Source organism: Pteropus alecto, unplaced genomic scaffold (assembly GCF_000325575.1).
Source record: "Pteropus alecto unplaced genomic scaffold, ASM32557v1 scaffold79, whole genome shotgun sequence".
Taxonomy (NCBI): domain Eukaryota; kingdom Metazoa; phylum Chordata; class Mammalia; order Chiroptera; family Pteropodidae; genus Pteropus; species Pteropus alecto.
The window spans coordinates 20935047-20955820 of record NW_006494612.1 but is presented as its reverse complement, the minus strand read 5'-3'; the positions used below and the strand labels follow the sequence as shown (position 1 = coordinate 20955820).

Below are 20774 nucleotides of genomic sequence, written 5' to 3'. Positions count from 1 at the left end.
TTACTCTTAACATAGTCTTAATATTGTCTTGCCACCTCAAAAAATATATTGCTTTGAGATCCTAGAATGGGAATAATTATGATACTAGTATATTATACAAATAGAATAAAAGAAATGATAATCAGTATCACTTTCTCAAGGACATACAATCCAATTAATTTATTAAAAATTCTGTTTTTCTCTCTAGCTTAAAAAATAATGGGAATATGGTTTTCCCCAAATAGGCTCTTAAAAGAATTATTATTAATCAGAGACATTAATAGAAGACAGAAGCTTTGAGTATAGAATGTACTGGGAGGGATGCCTTTATTACCTTTATTATACCCTGAAAGTTTTGGGTTGTTTTTTTTGTTTTTTGTTTTTGTTTTTGTTTTTTGAAAATTAATAGTAACTTTAAGTGACTCTGTCCAAGAGGACTTTCTGCAGTGATGGAAATATTCTGTGTCTGTGCCATTCAATACAGAAGTTAGTAGCTACATGTGTATATTGAGCACTTGAAATGTGAAACTGAATTTTAAATTTTTCTAAGCTTTAATTAATTTAGAGAACCACATGTGGTTGCTGTATTGGACAAAATACTTAAAGCAAGATCCAGCATAATTGCTCTTATCTAAAAGTAATTCAGTAAAATATTTATCTTACAAAGTCTGTAGTGTGAACAGTTAGGTTTAAAGTTCTGGGCTGCATGTGAAAAATCAGATAGTAGAGGCTCTGACATATATGACTGTTACAGTAACAACAGTATGAATCATGGAACCAACTTCATTACAGAGTTCACGCGTGTTCTCTATAAGTTGAGGAGGAGAACTTGCTCCCTGGTCTTGATTATAGTTTACTTGTTTATTTTTTCTACTCTCCTTACTATATTCCAGGGCCAACATGAGTTTTTTCGGATGTTTAAAGATTTCAGCTAAGGAGTCATGTAATTGCAATGAGTGAAGGGTAGGGTATTTGGAAATCACAGATAATTTATGTAACATCCCTATCTGAATTAGCAGATTTTAGAAACAGAGCAGTTTGATTTCTTCTGCCTCTGAAAAGGTAGTCATGCTTCAAATACAAACAATATCATGTTTGATGTTTAGAAAAAGTAAAATGTGGTCATCTAACATTAATGAGCTTGGAGATTGCTCACGCTTTGCGATTACTCATTTTACAGATGAAGAAACCAGAGCCAGAGCATTTAGTTTCACCAAGGTCTTACAGTGTTTGAGGGATGATGATTTCACTGGCTTTTAAAATTCTTTTAATAGTTTTAAGCAGGATGTGTGTGTGTGCGTGTGTGTGTGTGTGTGTGTGCGTGTGTGTGTGTGTTTTGCATATATTTAGAAACGTAGACATGATAGAATATTATTATAAAGAGTTTATTATAAAAATCACATCTTTTGAACAACATGGAAGTATGGTCCCTTTTCAAGTGGGGTAGTTTTATCTCTTGATATCAGGAATACCACTCTATGTGTGGGAGTTTATATAATTTTTACTGCCAGCAAATTTTTATTTGGGAATTAATGTATACGTCTCTCTCTAAAGATAAGTCTTCTACCGAAGTGGGAAATATAAGCCTTTTAATTTTACAAAAAATTTAAATTTCCAAATCTTGAGTTTCACACCAAAAGGGAATTGATACAGTTTATGTTAATTGCACTAATATTTACTAAGGCAAAACATTTTTCCGAAACACGTAATCTTTAAGAGGATAACTGTCTAAGTTTAAGTAAATTATTAAATTTGCTAATTATGTCATTAGCTGTGAAATTTTTATGTAATGTTTCCACATTTACTTAGGTGGGTTAAGGTAGTCCATAGGCTTGTGATTACCCTCTCTAGCAGCTCCAAAACAAGCCAGGATTATCGCTACTGCAGTGTTGACTGTTCGAGTTACTTCTTCTGCTGTCTTCCCCAGAGATGGGTTCACTTCCATTATATCTAATCCTGACAGTAGCCCTACAACAACAAATGTCAATAAGGTAATTTGTTAAATAGTTCACATTTTAAATTCACTATTTTCGAAATATTATCCAGGAGTGTAAAGAGATGGTGACCAATTGAAACCACTTTAGTTATTGCATCATGTGGTAGTCATTCTGGAAGTGTCAGTTGGGGCTTGATTTTTATATTGGGGTATAAATATATATTGGCCATGTGTATGCTTGTTTCTTTAGTCACTCAGATTTATACCTACCTGTTTTGTAAATTTCTTCTGTAATGTAGAGACCTTCTCTGTAAGACAGACCTCCGAGGACTGGTGTGCCAGTAGCTGGTGTGAAAGATGGGTCCAGTCCATCAACATCGAAGCTCAGATGAATTGGCCTTTTCTTTCTTTTAAGAGGTGAGAAAGGAATTTAGTTTAAAGTTGTGATTTAATATTTAGTAAATATAGTTTTTACCTTTTTATAAAAAGTAACAACCTACTGAAGTTCCATGATTTTACGTAAAGGCTTTATTAATAACTTACATTGATTAGTGTCAATAGCAACTTCTTTTAATAATATTTATGTTGGACACACATACACGTATCATACCTTCCTAGTAGATAGCTGAGTGCTTCTTCCATCACCTTGCCAATTCCCAGTTTATCCACTTGAGTCATTGAAAAGTATTTAATACCCAGAGTTTTCAAAATGTAGCTATGAAAGTAGAGATATTAAGATAATCTACAATTAATAAGGAGGCTGACTTTATACATTGTTTCCTTTTAAAGAAAAGATCAGTGTGATAAGGTACATAAAATATTTAAGTTCTGTGAACTGTATGTATATATCAATATATTGTAATAAGTCAACTAAGATAAAAATCTGAATACATATATATGTATTTAAGTATGTACATATGTGTTTGTGTGTGTGTATGTGTGTGTGTATAATATAAACTATATGTAGATGTAGATATATAGACTTGGTGCTTAAAATAATTTTTTCTTACTGGTTTGGTCAGTGCACCTAGCACTCAAAAGGACAAAAATGAAGATAAATTGCATCAAGGAATAAACTTACTGTTCCCCAGGGTCCACGTCTCTCAGGCCAATGTACACAATATCTTTGGCAGATATGCAGGGAGTCACCCAGGAGAATCCTGGTACATCAGGAATCTAAAATTGTAATGTTTCCATTCGGTTATGGATATGCTTCTCGAGCAAATCTTACACTGAAACTTAAGGACACTTACTGGATTGCATAGTCCTTATATTTAGAACATAAAATGTGGGGAAATCATTAAAAGACAATACAGAATTTAGAAGAGAATGTGGTATCCTTGGTTGCCTTGTGGTATCCTTGGTTGCTTCAGCCTTATCCAGCCTCACCCTGGGCCCAGACCAAATCTGAATCATTTGTCACTGTTTACTGCTCTCTGCACCATTTCCGGCAGTGTTTACTGCTCCGTGCCCTGCTTTCCCAGAACTCTTCTGTAAAGGAATCAGTGTGCTTCCATTATTTCCATTCCTTCTTTACTTCTCTTTCTCAGTACGGACTGAATCCAGAAGATGGTGCAGAGTGACTGAGGGAAATTTTTAACCAAGCCTTTGGTTGATCATCAAATGTCTTGGAGCCAGACTTGGCTTATACACATTTTGCAAGTGTATAAACCTATCACTTGGTCATCAATTCAGAAAATGTTATTTCTGGGCATTTAACATAAGAGTTTTGAATTCCCAAGTACCATTATAAAGACCAATAAACTATAGTTGTATCAATAAAAATTGTTTTATTGATATAGCATGCCAATAAAAATTATGAACCACAATGTTAAATCTTCATCTAGAATTTTACCTTCTTTGAGAAAAGAGGTTACTAGGGAACAAGGAGGTAGTTCTTTCTCATATGATTTAGATATGTACTTCTCACAATAAAGAGATTAAATAACAAACCATAGTAATCCACATTTTAAAACTCCGTTTTTGAAAAGGCCCTATGATGCGGAGGGGACACTTGGCAAGAATGAGAGACTGCGTGGCATGTAGCAGAAAGAGGGTGGCATTAGGAGGCTATTTCTGGCTCTTGGCTTGGGCAGGTTGGTTAACCCTTGAACCTCTCTCTGCTAACTTGCTTATAAAGGATTACCCTCTGCCACAAACTATAAAAGGCAGTTTAAGAATCAAAAAGGAAGATATATATAAAGTCAGTTTGCAAACTATCAAGGAAGGTAGAAGTATAGAGCCTCACCACATTTATCCACCAAACCTTTGCTTATTGGCTATGAGAAAACAACTTGATATTTTACCTAGAATAAGATGGCATAAAGGTTCTGCCACCTCCTGAACTTCTGCTAAAGTTTATTATTTTGTAATAGAATACCAAGTAGCCTTTACCTTTCCCTTCAGTTCCTTCAGGAGGAAAGACACAGGTTGTCCATGCAAGTTCCCACTTGTGGTTGTCAGTGGAGTGTTGATATCGGTGTGAGCATCCACCCAAATGACACAGAGATCTGGGTGGACTTTGGCATGGCCAGAGATGCTTCCAATCGCCAAACTATAGAGGAAAAAGTGTGTGTGAACATCAGGTTTGCAATATTATTACATACATCATATTAACTCACTTAATGCTTTGCTTGATTTTTCTTCGTCAAAGTGGCTAATTTTTCTCGTAGGTTTTTAAATTGAAGATGCCAACCAAATAATTATAACCATAGAGAAAGTAGAGCTTACTTACACTTAATACTTACTAACAAGTTATATTCACATCAAAGCATTACTAAAAAATGTGTAAATTTTTTTAGAAACCACCTTCTAACAAAATTGCAAATTATAGTTTCACCAAAAATTAAATTTGCATAAAAACACCAGCCCCGCAAGCAGTTCCTTAGAATGGGACAGTATTCCATTTTCAGAGTTAAAGCAGGCTTATTTTCTGCACTCTCATCTCAGTAAATATTTACTGAGTGAATTATGACAGAGTCCTTCTATTTTTCTTAAAATCCAATGCTTTACAATTGGGGAGCATCACTCAGAAGCCGTTACACCCACTCCGGCCAGCCGTATCCCGGTGCTCGCTCACTGTTCAATGCTCAGATCCTCTCTTTGTACTTTCTACTCTCCTGCTGCACACTTAGACACCCGCTCTTAGCCAGGTCCAGAACCCTCAGAGTTCATCTTAAACACTCCAAGCTTTAGAAAGTTTGCCTAAATGGAACAGCTGAGTAATATCCAACACAAAAGTTAAAAGATTAGGATTTTTTATACACAATGCCTGTATTGTCCCACTCACGAACGTTTCAAGTGTCACTCAGAGAATCATGAACCTTTCAGTTCTCAGAATGAGAGAAATCATGCCTGGATGTTCAGGTATTTTTTATTCAGCTTGATGTTTGTTTTCCCTTTAATTTTCTTGTCTTTTTCACCACTCTTAAAATTTCCATTAAAAAAATTTTCCACTTAAAATAGAGAGTGAGCCCCAGTTTCATACTTGCAGTTTTGTCACAGTTCAGCTCTAGAGGGAAAAACTGAGGGGGCTGAAGTATTTGACTCTCGCATTAAGAGCCCACTCCGGCCAGCCACTTCCCGATCTAATCATACTTCCCGATCTAATCATAATTCCTTTGGTAATGTATTTGTGGACCTTGAGAGTAAACATTAAAAAGATTCATGCACAAAATTTATCTTTGCCACATTATTTGTAATAGTGAAAATTTGAAAATAACCTTAATATCTGGCAATATGGATATATATAGTGACATAATACCTTAATGAAAAAATATGCAACAGTAAAAGCTTATATATATCATAAAGTAACAAGGAAATTGTACTATAGATTAAGGGCAAATCATAGGATAACACATAAAATTGTTAAACAAAATCGTACAAGGGAAAAAATGTAGCAGGAAAGAAATAAGCCAGATTTTCAATTCTGGTTGAAATGGTTAGAGAACTACAATTACCACTGTTTTGTTTTTTGTTTTTTTCTTTTATATGTGTGTATTTCGAAAATTGTATGATTATTACTTTTATAATGGAAAACACTTTTAAATGTTGACCTACATGGGTTGTGCCTATTATCAGTAATCAGGTACAATCAGCTGACTGAGAATTCCCTCAGTGCTTATTTATTTAGAAATGTAAGCCTGTGCCGACTGTTTTACTGAAATTCATTCATATTTTATATATTTTCCGCTGTAATAAAGATTTCAAATAGTTAAGTCTATGTTTCTAAAATAAAGTAGTAGCCCGTGAAAAAATTTTAAGGCAGAAAAATCTGTATAAATTTTCCCCTCCATATTTCTCTCTTCCCATGGTTTTGGTTATACTTCCTCTATGCCATTTGTGTCAGATTCCCATAGAGATCATCACTGCACAAGACCTGTGGTCTCCACCCAGTACCAGGCTGGTCCTTCCATTCCTCTTCACTTCTGCCACCACACCAGCCAGCTGCTCGTTCGCCTTTCCCACAGTCCGTGGATTCTTCACGATTTGAAAGGGGCTGTCATTAGGGACATCAGCAAAGGGCAGGTCCCCATAATCTTTTACATCACACTCTGTAATTAAAATTAAATGTTGCAGGTTACTAAATAAAGATCACAAAACAGTCTGTGCAGGACGATATTAAATTTACGAAATAGGTGTTCTAAAGTATAAGGATACAAAAAGTGTATCAGGACTGCATAAGTTGCGAAGGTAGAAACCACGTCTGCTTTGCCTGATATCATCTCACCCGTGCCGCACACCAGTGCCTGCTGCGCACTGGGATCTCAGTACTTCTTGAATCCATCCAGTTAGGCTGGTAGATACAACAGGGATAACCTGGTTTGGGCTTAATGGGTAGTGGCTGTCTGTCTCTTCTATGTGCTTTCTACTTTTCTACAATAAACATGTTTTACATTTGTAATAAAGTAGTAGTTTTTTAAAAATAACATTTTATTTGTCTATTTATTTATCTATTTATCTATATCTGTCTGTCTGTCTGTCTATCTATCTATCTATCTATCTATCTATCTATCTATGCATGCCCCGAAGAAAATACACCAATATTTTCTAAATTTCTTGACTCTCTATTAACAATCCTTGGTTTCAACTCAATCTGTCACCTGCTGAAGCAGTTTGGCTCCATGCTCTGTCCTTTGTACCTGCCTCATGGTAGTATTGTCAGAATTAAATAAGACTATGTTGTTACCCTGGTGCCTAATACTTTTAAAATAAGGTAACCCAAAATTCCTAAAGACTTGAGTGCACTTCCTAAAAGGCCCTGTATTAGATTTCAAGGTACAGAGCTCCACATAAAACTGTGATAGGAGCTCAGTTCAGTGTTCTGAGCTAACTAGCCATTGTGTATTGTATTTATTCTTGTCTGTATATCCATGATTCAGTAAAACCTTCAAGAGATTTAACCTGATATAAAATGTGACCCAACGATACTTGTTAACTGAGAGACTAGTCCAGTGCATTTATCCAGGTCTTCTATTCTCTACTGAGGTCTCTTTTTGTTGTTGTTGTTAGCTTTATGAGGTATAATTCTTATTTACTAAAATGTATTCATTTTAAGTGTACTGGTCAGTGAGTTTTAGAAATATCTACAGTCTTTCAACCATCATAACAAGATTTAGATCATTTCTATTTCCCTGCAAAGTTCCTTCATGCCCCTTGCAGTCAAAGTAGTCAACGCATCCCATGGTATGGATGTGCTACTTTTTATTTGTCCATTGACAGGTTGATGGGCATTTTGTTGTTTCCACTTTGAGGCTTTTATAAGTAATGTTGCTACAAACAAACTTCCAAGTACAAACATGGCTTTGTGTGGACATATGTTTTCACTTCTCTTGGGTAAGTACCTAGGAATAGATTTGCTGGGTAAAAAAGTAAGTGTATGTTTATTTTTAAAAAAATTCTGCCAAACTGCTTTTCAAAGTAGCTGTATCATTATGCATTCTCATCAGAAATATCTGAGGATTTCACTTGATCCATATTCTCACCGACACATCAGGGTTTTGTACAGAAAGATGACATTTACTTTAGCCTATACTTTTAAAGTACATATCATTTTTTTTATTTGCAAGCTCGTATATATTTATGTATATGTGTATGCACACACATATTATTACTGTTTCATTTCCTCTTACGAATAGGGGTCCTCTTGTGGTAGCATACTTCCTGTTCCCCCTTGTCTTTCGTTATCAAACCCCACTCCCCATCCACACACCCCAGCCCCAGTTCTTGCACACACAGATTCTCTTATTCGATAGCCTGGCTGGAAAGACAAAATCTTGAGTAAATAAACAATATTTATTGAGCATTCTCCACATATGCTGCATTAAAAAAAAAAAAAAAAAATAGGAAGACTATAGCCAGTGCCATAATTCTGTGGTACAAATGTCATTCCAGACACATCTCATTTTAGCAAGAGCCTGCTCCTTCCTTCAGAGTGGGAAGAAAATAAGGCTGATCATCTTTCAACTGAAATTTTACCTTGTTCTTTAAGTTTCTCGAGCAGGCCAGCCTTTCTCAATACTGTAGGGCCTTCTTCCACTCCACCTCGTGGCTGGACAATTAAAACAATAAAGTAATTCAGACACTAACTTGACCATCAGATGCCCCAATAGGAAACTTTCGTTATTTAATCAGTTGAATAGTAACTATCATTTTTGGAGTTCCTACAAAGCTAGGAGTATAGATTATCTCACTTAATCATCACAGCAAGGTAGATTGGATTACTCTTATGTCAGTAGGGAACTAGAATAAGAAAAGTTATATAATTTTCCTACAGGCCTGCAGCTAACAGTGGCAGAGCCTTTGAATCTTGTACAATTTCTTGGGATGCCAAAACCTGCATCCCTTCCCATTGTTCTGTTACCAACATAGCGAACACTTTTTTGTGCAAAAGCACTCTGATAGATGAGGATACAAGAAATCAAAGGAGAGGGTTTCTGTCTTTGAGTAACTTACAAGCTCATAGGGGATTTGCATATTTACCCCCAGTTAGAGTACTTAGAGATTTGCGTCAGAGGAGATACAAAATGTCATAACAAAAAAAGGACTCTGCTAACTCCCAGGGACAGAGTTTCAGGTGGAGCAGGTGACATTTCAGCTGAGTGTTGCAACTCGAGTTCAGGAAAATGAATGGGTTGATGGAGAAACTTTGCAAACCAGGGGAACAACTTGGGTAAAAGCATTTTTTTAAAAAAAGTGACATGAGAGAGACCTAAATGCAGATCATCACAGTAGTGCTTGGGGAGAAAGCAGGCAAGGGGGAAAGTCATCACCGGGGAGCCGATACCACAAAGATCAACCTAGTATTTCAAATTCTGATCTGCTTAATAAGTACGGTTGACGAGAATTCTACCCTTGTGTTTACGTCAGGGAAGCTAACATGATCTCTCTGACTCTACTTTCCAGCAAGGTTTTTAGATACAAAATTATTTTGTGTTGTCAGATGAGAAGAGGTGCGAAAAGAAATGTGTGTCTATCCCTAAGACTGGGCGGTGGCACCAAACCAAACAAATATTTCTTCCCAATTCCAATAAGCAGATGGCTGCCAGGCAAATCCTTGATGTCAAATTCCTGTCTCTGGCAGCAAGGGACCCCACATGCTCACCCGACACATTTCACTCCTTTACTTCATTCCCTTTTGCATGACCTGCCCATCCCCATCAATCAGACATTCTCTCCTCCTCTAAATCCCAGTACATGCTGCTTGGCTCAAATTTTGCCTTTGTTTTTGTGTTTTTCATTTTTTCTCCATTATCACATTTCGGTCCACAGTTCTTTATATTTGCGGGACTGTATTTTGTAGTGTAGGGCTGGCATTTAGTGGATACTTAAAAACTGTCAATTTATAAAACTCCCTGGCCTTTTATCCCTCTCCCTTTTAAACTTTAGAACAAATCTTATAGACCCCTTAGTTGACATTGTATTTGCGTTAACACAGTCATTACATTTCCCAGAGGGACACTTTTTAGCATTCTTTTTGTTTGATTCAAACTGCTTCTCATGACTAGTTTTTTCTCATTGCCTAGTTATTCGGCCCACTTTGTAAATCACTTGTTAGCTCTACTGACTTTGAAGCTGGGCCCCAATTCCTAACTGGCCACAAGTGTAAGATCCACTGTGAGTCTAAAGAGGCATCACTGCAGGTCAGGGACACAGGCTTTGGGATCAAACAGTCCTGGCTAGAATCACACAGTCAAGGCTGTGTGACTTTGAGCAGATTACCAAACCTCTTTGAGCCTTAGTTAACTGCAAAATAAACATAATATCTACCTTATTTTTTGCCACCATCTCACTCCTACATCACACTGCCTAACAAGGAGGTGAAACAGGGTCTGGAGTACTTTCTCAGACTCAGTCTTCTAGTCGTCTGCCCTCTAATTCTCTGGTTTGTTTGTTTGCCAAGCTTTTACCTCCCTTAGGTGAGGACAGATGATATATGTTGGCCATTTTTTTTTTCCTCTATGCTATGGCTTACTGTAGAAAAATCTCTCTCTCTCCCCGCTCCCATGTCTCTCTCTCTCTCTCTCTCTCTCTCTCTCTCTCTCTCTGTCTCACTATTGTGAGACAGTAAGCTTCATTCTCATAGGGCCATGTTTTAATGAAGAGCTGTAGGGGGGCAAAAAAGAGTTACTGAGAACAGAAAATGCATCAGGCTATATTTCAAAATATTACCCCCAGAAGGCTGTTATTATCGGCATAAGGCCTTCTACTGAGGTGTAGGGTCCAGAGCATATTCATGATGTTTCCTTCTTTCTTTCCTTTTTTTTCCTTTCCTTCATTTCTGTTTCCCTTCCTCCTTTTCTTCTTTTATGTCAGTTATTTCAGTTCTATCTTTGTTAGAACCTGTCCTAAGAATAAGTGAGCATATTGTAGATTTCGCAAGTAACCTATCATTAAAAGAAACACTTCTGTGTCAGCAGAAATGTCCCTGGTTCTGGGCGAGACCTTTGGAAGCTTTCCAGGGGAAGTGAAGTGCAATTTATTGACAGTCCACATGCAGTTAGGGTCTCTCTCCTCTGACCTTTCCCATTTGGTTTTGCAATATAAAGCCAGAGTGCAAAGCAAGAGTTCAAAACTAAGTGGACAAAGAGAAAGTTCTGAGAAACCTGAAAAAGACTCCATTTAAAAACATCAGCCGTGGAGGTGTGGGACCTCAATGTACACTTGGTCTTGTTTGCTTTTGTTTTTGTTTCTTTTTTCTTTTTCCTCTTTATGCACCGATGCATGCCAAAGTCTGTGTCTGTAATTTCATTATGTCTACCAGAATGAGTGTGCCCAGGCAGAAAACAAGACTGCATATTTCAATGTTGCTGGCTTGTGTTGGCAATCCGAGAGTTTCATAAATCTATTAGTCTTTTCACCATTGCCAACTTATAGATTTTCTTTCTTTCATTTTTCTTTTTTCCTCCCTTAAAGAGAGGCGCATGAAGGATTTTACTTAGTCCATGAATAAATATTTTTCTACACTCATTAAAGCCCTCAAATAATATTAATCATTCACAAAGTTGCATAAAGCAATAATATATAGGTTAACAAATTAAAAGAATTCTGAATATTGCTGCCAATCTAGGAGACTTTTCTAAGCATTAATTACATAACTAAATAAATGAGTTTTCTTCAAATTCTTTCTCTCTACATATACACAGTAGCACCAAAAGCAACAAGAACATAAAAACCTAAACGAGGAGCTACAATGCAGAAATAGTCCATTTCCATTCAAATGAAAATATTTTTTTCTTTAAAAATATGAGGGAAAAAATTGTAGATTCAAATAAAATTGGCTGTGGCAGAGATTAAGAGCCACAAGAATAAATGGTTTTGTGACCATAATTATACAATGTTATAAAAAGGTGAGACAACTTTAAAATATATACTATTTAGCGGCCAGCTTGTATCAGAGGACTTAACTAACAGACAATAATACCTTATTAATTTTTAAGTCTGAAACTTTCTAATAAATTTCGGTTATTCAAAGCCAAGCTTGTACACACCTGTCCCTTGGAGAAAGGAGCTCCGATGATCCCTATGGATTTTGACTTGGAACTCATGCTCCAACTCTTCTTGTCACTGCACCCAAGTTCTCCAGCCAGTCACCGCTTTCTGCAGCCCTCAGTGACAGAAGGCACATATTTGTTTTCCATTTATAATTGGTTTGAATCTGTTTACCTATTCTAATGAAGAAGACTGGCTCCACCTACCGAACCAAACGGTGACAGTCAACTGAAGTCTCGCAAGTTCTTCATATGGGGAATAACCATATATCCTCCTAGTCCAGGTCTCTAAGTGAGATCATTCATGTCCCCAATTCACAGCCATCTGACAAAGTCAGCTGGTGACACTAATCTTCCCTAATCACAACCTTGATTTCCTAAACATAATAGTCTTTTCTAATCATAATCTTTACAAAAGTAATGCTCTGGTCCTAGTTGGGGAAGGGCACTTGCTTCCTTCAGCCTTTGAGTCCTTCTGCATCAAAAAGGCTGGGACTAGCAAAATGATCTCCCACATCCCTTCAAGCCCTACAACCCTGAGTTCAGGTTTCACATACTAGGATTAAGAGTTAATCCATGAAGCATATTTCATATACCACTAGGGTACAGTCTTAGTGAAAGCATATGACTTCCTTTTCTGATTATTATTTAAAGAAAAATTTAACTGCCTGATTAAGGTGTTACTATATGAATTTTGAAATATGGTGTGTAGGAAAATAATAGTTTCTGGAATCATAATATCAAAATCAAAATATAGAAGTAAAAATAGCCAACACTGAGTTTTTATCACGTGCCAGATGCTATTGTGTTTTATAATATCGCATTAAATCTTTGTACCGCTTCATGGCAAGTCTCTTCATTAGTGCCATTTTACTAATAAAGAAACTGAAACTCTGAGAGGTTGCCAAATGTCACACACAGGTTGTAGAGGAAGACACATAATTTACTCTTAGGCATTCTGGACCCACCTAACCTCTGGGCCAAGTGTCAGCTGTTCATGCCTGTCAAACCTGTGTGGGAAGTTGCTTATTGTCATGCAAAGATATAGATTTAGAAGAAATGCACCCTAAAATTCTTCCAACTTTAAAATGACATGATTGTAATTTAAAAGGAAGATTCACCTAGTAGAAACTAATTTCTTTTCTCTATTAGGACAGAATATTGTGGAGTATTAAATTCCATGAGGGCAGAGAATTTTGTCTGCTGTATCCCCAGGATCTAGTACTATGCCTATATGTGGTAGGCACTCACTAAATATTTATAGAATGAGTGAATGAGGAAACCAAGGTCCCACAGATCTATTTTAATAAGGCCATTTTCCAAATAGGCCTATCTTTTACTTGCGGATTTGCTTATATATCATAGATATTAACTTGTGGTATTTTGTATAGTCAGATATTAACCTCTTATGGCATTGACATTGCAAATAAATTTTCCCTACTGTCAGTAATCTGGTAACTTTGTATATGTTATCACTTAAAATCTTTAATTTTTAAATAGACGACTAAATAACTTTCTCCTTATGCTTTGTGCTTTGGAAGTTTTAAGTCCTTCCTACTCCAAAATCACAAATATATTATTCTATTTGCTTTAGAGTTTATCTTTCACATTTAGTTCTTTAATCCATCTATACCATCTTTGTATATTATATATGTTTTCCAACTATATTTTTCCCTATGTAGTCCATCAGTTTCCTCAGCAACACCCATTGAACACTTTATCCATTTTGCCTCATTGATTTGAGTAGTATCTCCATCACATACCAACTTTACACACGCATATATCTGTGGCTGAGCTCTTTCTTCTGTTCTATTTTTTCTTTTTCTTTTTTTTTTTTTTTTTAGGTGAGGTAACTCTTGGTCAACCTCACAGATTGCAAGGACCTTGTCAGTTTATAATCCCTTATTTTTTATTTATTTATTTTTTAATTTTTTATGCCTATGGCACCTGGTCTTCCTAGGTGGTCTCTCATCCAAGTACTAACCTGCTTAGCTTCCAAGATCAGACAGGATCGAGCTTGTTCAGGGTGGCAAGGCTGTAGACTTTCTTCTGTTCTATTGGCTTTTATACCTGCGGATGCTCCAGGTCCACACTGTTTTATTATCATGACTTGATGGTATAACTTATCATTCTTTGGACGGAAGTAACATTTTTGCTCTTCTTTTTCAAAATTGATTTAGTTATTCATGGGCGTCTCTATTCTCCTATATGTTTAGAATAAGTTGTTAGATTTAAAAAAAATCTCTGCTAGAATTTTTACTAAATTTATAGACTAATCAATGGAGATTTGCTATCTTTCAAATTTAATTCCCTGTATTTAAAAAAAAAAAAAAACTCTATCATTTGAAAGTTCCTCCTATATCAAGCTGAGACTGCCTTCCTGTTATTTGACCCATTGATCATAACCCTTTAATCCAAGTAAAACACACTATCTCTTGACTGTCAGGTCTTTCTTGAGTCTTCTACTGTTTAGCTTAAATACCAGCACCTTGATCTTAGACTTCAGAACTGTAAGAAGTACATTTCTGTTGTTTAAGCTACTCAATCTGTGTTATTTTGTTATAGCTGCCTGAGCTAAGACATAATCATTATTTATTTTTCACTCAGATAACTTCAGATGAGGTCAATGTTTCAAGTGGACTCCTGTATCTTTCTTTACATGACTCCCACATTTATCAAGCACTTTCCTACTCTCGGGCACCATGAGTTATTCCAAGCTTACCTTGTACTTCACCCTGGGACTAGCCATTTGTCCAAGGAGCCTTAGCTCCTTTTATCTGGGAATGCTATGTGGAAACCAAGATCTGGGCACCAGGAGTGCCATTGGTACCTGAAATTATTGTTTCTAGGCTCTTGCAGCGGACAGAGCTAGGAAATATATGTATGTACACACAATGCGTACACACATCCCTATTCCTATATCTATCCATCTGAAACTATAGTAAAAATCATGTTTTTACTGCTTGGAGAATAACGAAGTATACTGATCCTCTAATCCAATGCCATAGAATTCAAGAATTTATTCTAACCTTCTGTTTCTCCTTATTTGTAACTCCCTTTTCTGACAGGGAGAAACCAGCTCTCATTGTCCACATTCTATTCGTTTGCCATGTGTATTTCTTCTTTAAATTCCTCATAAAGTTCTTTGTCCATCATTTGTTCTCTCTTCCCCCAATAATTTTTAAAAGCTCTTTTTATATTAAGGCTATTAGTCCTTTGTTGCTCAAATGTGTTGCAAATATGTGTTACTTTTACATACATATTACTTTTTTGTTTTTGTAGTTGAAAGTATTTTTCTTAACTTCAAAAAATTAAATTCATCAACTGGTATTTACTTTCTTATAAATACTTATAAACTTGAGAAAATGGAAGAAAGCAATGTGCACTGCTCAGCTTTACCTTAACGCCTCCTGCAGGGAAATAGCTGCACTCAGTGGGACTTCATTTTTCTATGTAAACCCAATCCATACCCTTGCATGAGGATGAGCAACTATAACATAAGTGGAAAAATCCACATTCAGTAACAACTCACGGATTCACACTAACTTGGAAGAAGGCCAATCTGAGGGAAAAGTTTGAATTATGGAATTATTCAAGAAAATGTTGCTTTTTTACCTTCAAATAAAATAGTAACTAACAGTGCTGACACTTTTGAAGGACTAGATATATAACTGACATATCAAATACAAGCAAATACGACGAGATGATGTTGCTAAAGTGATATGTATCTTAAATTATCTTAACTAGGTTAAACATTCTCATAAACATTGTGTTATTTACGGTATTGATATATTTAGCCAGCTCTCTTTTTCTACCAAATGTTCAACTGTAAACGAGCCCAGAAAAATTACTACAAATATTAAGTGGGAAAAAAATAAATTTTTTTTTCCATTTATGTATTAATATATGCACTAATGAATGGTGTATCTATTTAGTCGTACTAGTTGGATTTTTCAAAGTAGCTGACTAAACATCACTTTTTGCTTTTACTTATCCATAGCTTGCCATACTGTTGTGATGGACTTCACATCAACATTCATTATAATTATCATTTGGTCTTTGCTCATGTTAGTTATGGATTTTGTTCCCTCAGTGTTGTTTAGATGAAAGCTTATTATGGAAAGGGGGACTTAAAAACATCTTTTTAAAGGTAAGGCCATGACACACTCCTACCTACTTTACTTGATATAAACAATTAAGGGATGATTGTGAAATGTGTAAATAAGCATTAAGTAAGTAGATTGCAAGTAACTGGTTCAAGTAGACCAGTGCATCAGGACAGCAGAGGCTAATACTCTGCCAGGAAGGCAGAGGACTAAGCAACACCTGAAACTATCTGTGCTGTGCATGGTGGCTTTTAGAAAACACTTGAAAAGATCATTCTTGAGTAGCATGTAGCATATGAACTCACCAAACCTCATTATCTTTTAAGATCTGAGCTTAGACAATAAAACTTAATCTCATATGGAAAGTGGACTGTAGCCCTCAATCCTGGGGCAATTTTAAAATTACTTTCTTTAAGCATTTTATCAGTTGTTAACATACTTATTAACGAAAACTATATAACAAGATCACAGAAAGTTTGATTAAGAAGAGGAGAAAGACTCTGGTTTCTTACTGCCCTGAGCAGCTTTCTCAGTCAACTCATGACACTCAGTTCCAATAACTCTCAACCTGCAGAGCAGTTATTGTCAGGAAAAGTCATTGCATCATTTAATAACACATTATTCTAGAAGTTGCATTCTAACGCCCTCTATATTAAGGGGCCATGTTTTTATTTTTTCCCACTAAAAGCATTTGATAAGCACTCAAATAAATACTTGTTAGACTGACTGGATAAAGAATTTTAGGAGGAAATTTTTAGGGTTTTAATCAGAACCTTTAGTTTAAACAACGTTCAAAGGGTCACTTATACAACTTTAAAAGATATGATAATAATCTGAGGCATTTGCTTGGCATTTTACAATGTTCAATGCACTTTAAAGTTATTTATATCATTTGATCTTTGATTTTTAGTCATATAGTCCCACTTTCTCAAGTGCAAATGAACTCAGAGAGGCTGGTTGATTTGCCCCAAGTCTCGTTATAACTGGTAAAGCTAACTTTGAGCTGCCTTATTTTTAGTCCAAATGTTATTATTTTACTGGATAATTTTAAAATATTATCTGCCATTTGGTTACAGGTTTATGCTGTACAAATATCAGATATTACAAGATGACCCTCTTAAAAATTAATGTTAAAACAATTTTATCCAAAAGCTGCCCCAAAATTGTTTAAACAAAACTCTTTGTTTGCAGGTACCTTGGTCAGCAACGAAGAATGGCTCATCAAGATTGGTTTACTCTTGATTTTATTAAAGAATATCAACACCGACTTTTAGATTGATCTTAAAATATCTGGCTGGAAATTTCTTCAATCAATGATATTTTATACCTGCATCTATTAATAAATGATCAAGGTTTGAACCAACATATAAGAGACATCCTTGGGTGCAGTTTCGATTCACTACAGACCCATCTCCTTGGGTTGCTTTTTAGTATCATAAAATTCATCTTTTGGAAAGACTAGGAGAAGCAGTCTGTGAAGTCTATATCCATATTTGCTGTGAGGATGTTATTGAGGTCATCATGTACCATATTTTTAAGTGTTCCTTACATGCAGTCCTCTCGGTATTTTCTTTCAGAACAGAGTGCTAGCAAACCTTTTCTTAGCCTGAGAAACTCTAAGTATTCTTCTTTTGGACAATGAATACTATACAACTGACTTTTGGGGGGGGGCGTTATGTTTTCTAGGACGCTCAAAGCCAAATTTGTGTCCCATCTGTAGCTAATTATGTTGGATAGTATTATGTGAATGTGTGTGTGTGTGTGTGTGTGTGTACTTCGCTTTCATTTTACCTGATCTTGATTTTTAATTTATTTTTGACTATTATATTTTATGTGTTGCCTAAAAGCACCCTCAAATTCTTCCTACTCTCAAAGCATTGCAAAAAATAAGTAAGCAATTAAATAGCAAATTTAAAATGTTTTCTACGGCTGTGTCACCCTGAATGTGCCTGATCTTGTCTTATCTCAAAAGCTAAGCAGGGTTAGTACTTGGATGGGAGACCACCTAGGAAGGCCAGGTTCTACAGGCGTTAAAAAATACATAAAAATAAAATGTTTTGATATCCTCCTTTTTCTTGAAATGCCATAGGCTGATTTATTTGTATCTGTTGAAAAAAGAGATTCTAAATCAGTTCCTCAGTTTTCAAATAGAAACAGAGGAACAGCCACAAAGCACCAAAAGTATAAAAATGCAGACTTTATTAAGAATAAGTGGTTTCTCAATTGGGTGGACCTAGTCACTGTTCCTTTCTCAGATTTGGGAATATCCACTGCTTTCCATTCTCACTGGAAGTCTAGCTTCTGAGCATAGTACCTCTAGAGTTTCAAAAATTTTGCCAACAAAACAGTTGGAAGCAAGGCTGTGAGTGGTATTTACTGCGTAACGTCCAGGAACTTGGTTGCCAAATTCTATTGCAAGTGAACATCCCGGAGGGTTTGTACTATTGGCAGGAACTTCTATTGTTTTCAAGGATTTCAGACAATTGTATGCATGTTCAAGGTCTGATGCTTTCCATATTGACAGAAAAAAGTCACGCTTGTGTAGTTTTAGTATCAGTTGAATTCATAATGGTGTTATAAGCAAGTAAAGTTACTTTTCCTAGAGAAGGCTTAGAGAAAATTATGTTTAAAATATTTATAGGACAAATGCCCATAAACATACTTTCTGGTTGATTAAAAAAAAAAGAAGAAGAATTCAAGATTGCAATGGGAAAAGAAAGTGAGCAAATGGTGACCTCTTCATTCATTACAATCTGAAGAATTATCTCCTACTCATTCATTCATTCATCATTCATTCAACAAATATTTATGAGAACATACTTTGTATCAGGCAACTTCTCTCTATTTCTAGCATGAAAGTAATGGATATATACAAACTAATATAAGACAAAACTCCTAAGGAAAGTGTTAGTCATCTGTGTGGTTTTCTATAAAACAGACATACTTTCATGTAAGTTTTACATCCAAGCATGAATATCTCTAATGAGATTGGAGATATTTATCATTTCAGTTAGGCAACTCCCAGTTATTCAGTGGATGTTTTGTCAGTTTCCTCAAAATTTTTCTTTTTCTTCCTGATGGTAGACCAAAATGATATCTTTTTTCTTATTAAAGATGATAAAATATTTAAATTATTGTAAAATATTTAAATTATTAAAAATTAAAAAGCAAAAATGAACATTACCCACAATTCTACCTCCCTTATATAAATACTGCTAATATTCTACTATGTTACTTTCTAATATTTTATGTATTTACATGTTTTGTTCATTGGGAACAATTTTATATCTTGCTTTTTTTCTCTTAGAACTTTTTTCTGAACATTTCCAATATTATTAAAAATTCTTTGAAGAATGTTTCTAATGCTCCTAAAGAGATACCAATATTCTATCAAAACATTGTACCATAATTTGTTTGAATGATAAATATTTAGATTGTTTTATTCTTCACTACTATTAAAAATATGGGTATAGTCACTATGGGAAACAGTGTGGAGGAGGTTCCTCAAAAAAATTAAGAATAGAGCTACCATATGACCTAGCAATTCCTCATCTGGGTATCTATCCAAAAAATTTGAAAACATTTGTCTGTAAAGATGTATGCACCTCGATGTTCATTGCAGCATTATTCGTGGTGACCAAGACATGGAAACAACCAAAGTGTCCTTCGATAGATGATTGAATAAAGAAGATATGGTATATATATACAATGGAATATTATTCAACCATAAGAAGAGATGAAATACTGCCATCTGTGACGATGAGATTAAATCCTGAGAACATCATGTTATGCAAAATAAGTCAAATAGAAAAAGTCAAGAACCATATGACTTCATTTATATATGGGATATGAAAGTGAAAGCAACAAATGAACAAATAAGACAAACGCAGAAACAAAAACTCATAGACGCAGAAAACAGTATGGTGGTTTCCAGAGAGAAAGTGGGGCTGGCAGCGGGAGGGCGACGTAGAAAAGGGTAAAAAGGGTCAAATATATGGTGATGGAAGGAGATTTAATTTTGGGTGGTGAACACATAATACAGTATACAGATGATGTATTATAGAATTGTACATTTGAAACATAATTTTATTAACCAATGTCACCCCAATAAATTTAATAAAATTTTTAAAAAGAAAAAAATATCATGTTCCTCTTTAAAGGTTATTCAATGTCTGATTTTCCATAAACAAAACGCAAATGAAGCACAGAGGCATTAGATATAATAAGTGCCGAGTTTAGGCTTCTCTCTTTTTGCCTATGCCAAGAACTTTGATTCCTGAGTGGATAAGTATTTCATGGATTAAAAACTCTAATTTTCCGAAAAGGTTTGTCGATGTAATAAATAAGCATTCATTTGTGGATGGAGAAATCGATATCCTTAACAAGCATAATAATTTGGCACTTCTAGGCCAACATGATGCCTTAGCATTTAGAGGCCATGGTTGTGTTGAGAAAATAAGTAACATAGACCAAAGTTATTTTTATCATTTTTGCTTGAAACTTTCCTTTTCCCCAAGCCAGTCTGTTTTATTTTCTATTTTCTCTTATGATGAAATGCACCTCTGCAATCTAACGTGGTAATTATTAAAAATTATCATTCACGTATCAAATTTGCAACATGAGGTGAAACGCTCATAGATAGAATGCAAAACTGTATAATTGTGCATCTACCACATGTGAACCTGAACAAGTAATTAACCTTGTAGTGTCAAAGGGCTTCTAATGTCTTCACTGGGAAGCTATAAAGGCTTCTGAGAGAATAGA

At 35.4% G+C, this 20774-nt stretch overlaps 1 protein-coding gene and 1 long non-coding RNA gene across 2 annotated transcripts; one reads left to right on the top strand and one right to left on the bottom strand.

The window, feature by feature from the left end:
• Positions 1–1350: 1350 nt before the first annotated feature.
• Positions 1351–11961, bottom strand: ARG1 (arginase 1). Its single transcript, XM_006926174.2, has 9 exons — positions 11905–11961; positions 8393–8465; positions 7811–7822; positions 6294–6480; positions 4310–4469; positions 2997–3091; positions 2526–2630; positions 2186–2322; positions 1351–1947 (listed from the first exon to the last, which is right to left on the bottom strand). The coding sequence occupies exons 1-9, from the start codon at positions 11959–11961 to the stop codon at positions 1781–1783; spliced, it is 993 nt and encodes a 330-aa protein (XP_006926236.1). The 3' UTR covers positions 1351–1780.
• Positions 1893–19089, top strand: LOC112474294. The gene is made up of 3 exons (XR_003044325.1): positions 1893–1970; positions 2215–2332; positions 17202–19089. It is a non-coding gene; the product is annotated as an uncharacterized LOC112474294 (long non-coding RNA).
• Positions 19090–20774: the final 1685 nt, after the last annotated feature.

What these genes read in the sequence shown, in the direction of transcription:
- ARG1 (XM_006926174.2), bottom strand. Translation starts at nt 11,961, where the DNA reads ATGAGTTCCAAGTCAAAATCCATAGGGATCATCGGAGCTCCTTTCTCC. An exon ending in CTCCTTTCTCCAAGGGACAG is followed by an intron (nt 8,466 to 11,904) that starts GTGTGTACAAGC and finishes TTAATTGTCCAG; the next exon opens with CCACGAGGTGGAGTGGAAGA. An exon ending in GTACTGGGTGGAGACCACAG is followed by an intron (nt 4,470 to 6,293) that starts GTCTTGTGCAGT and finishes TTTCCTCTATAG; the next exon opens with TTTGGCGATTGGAAGCATCT.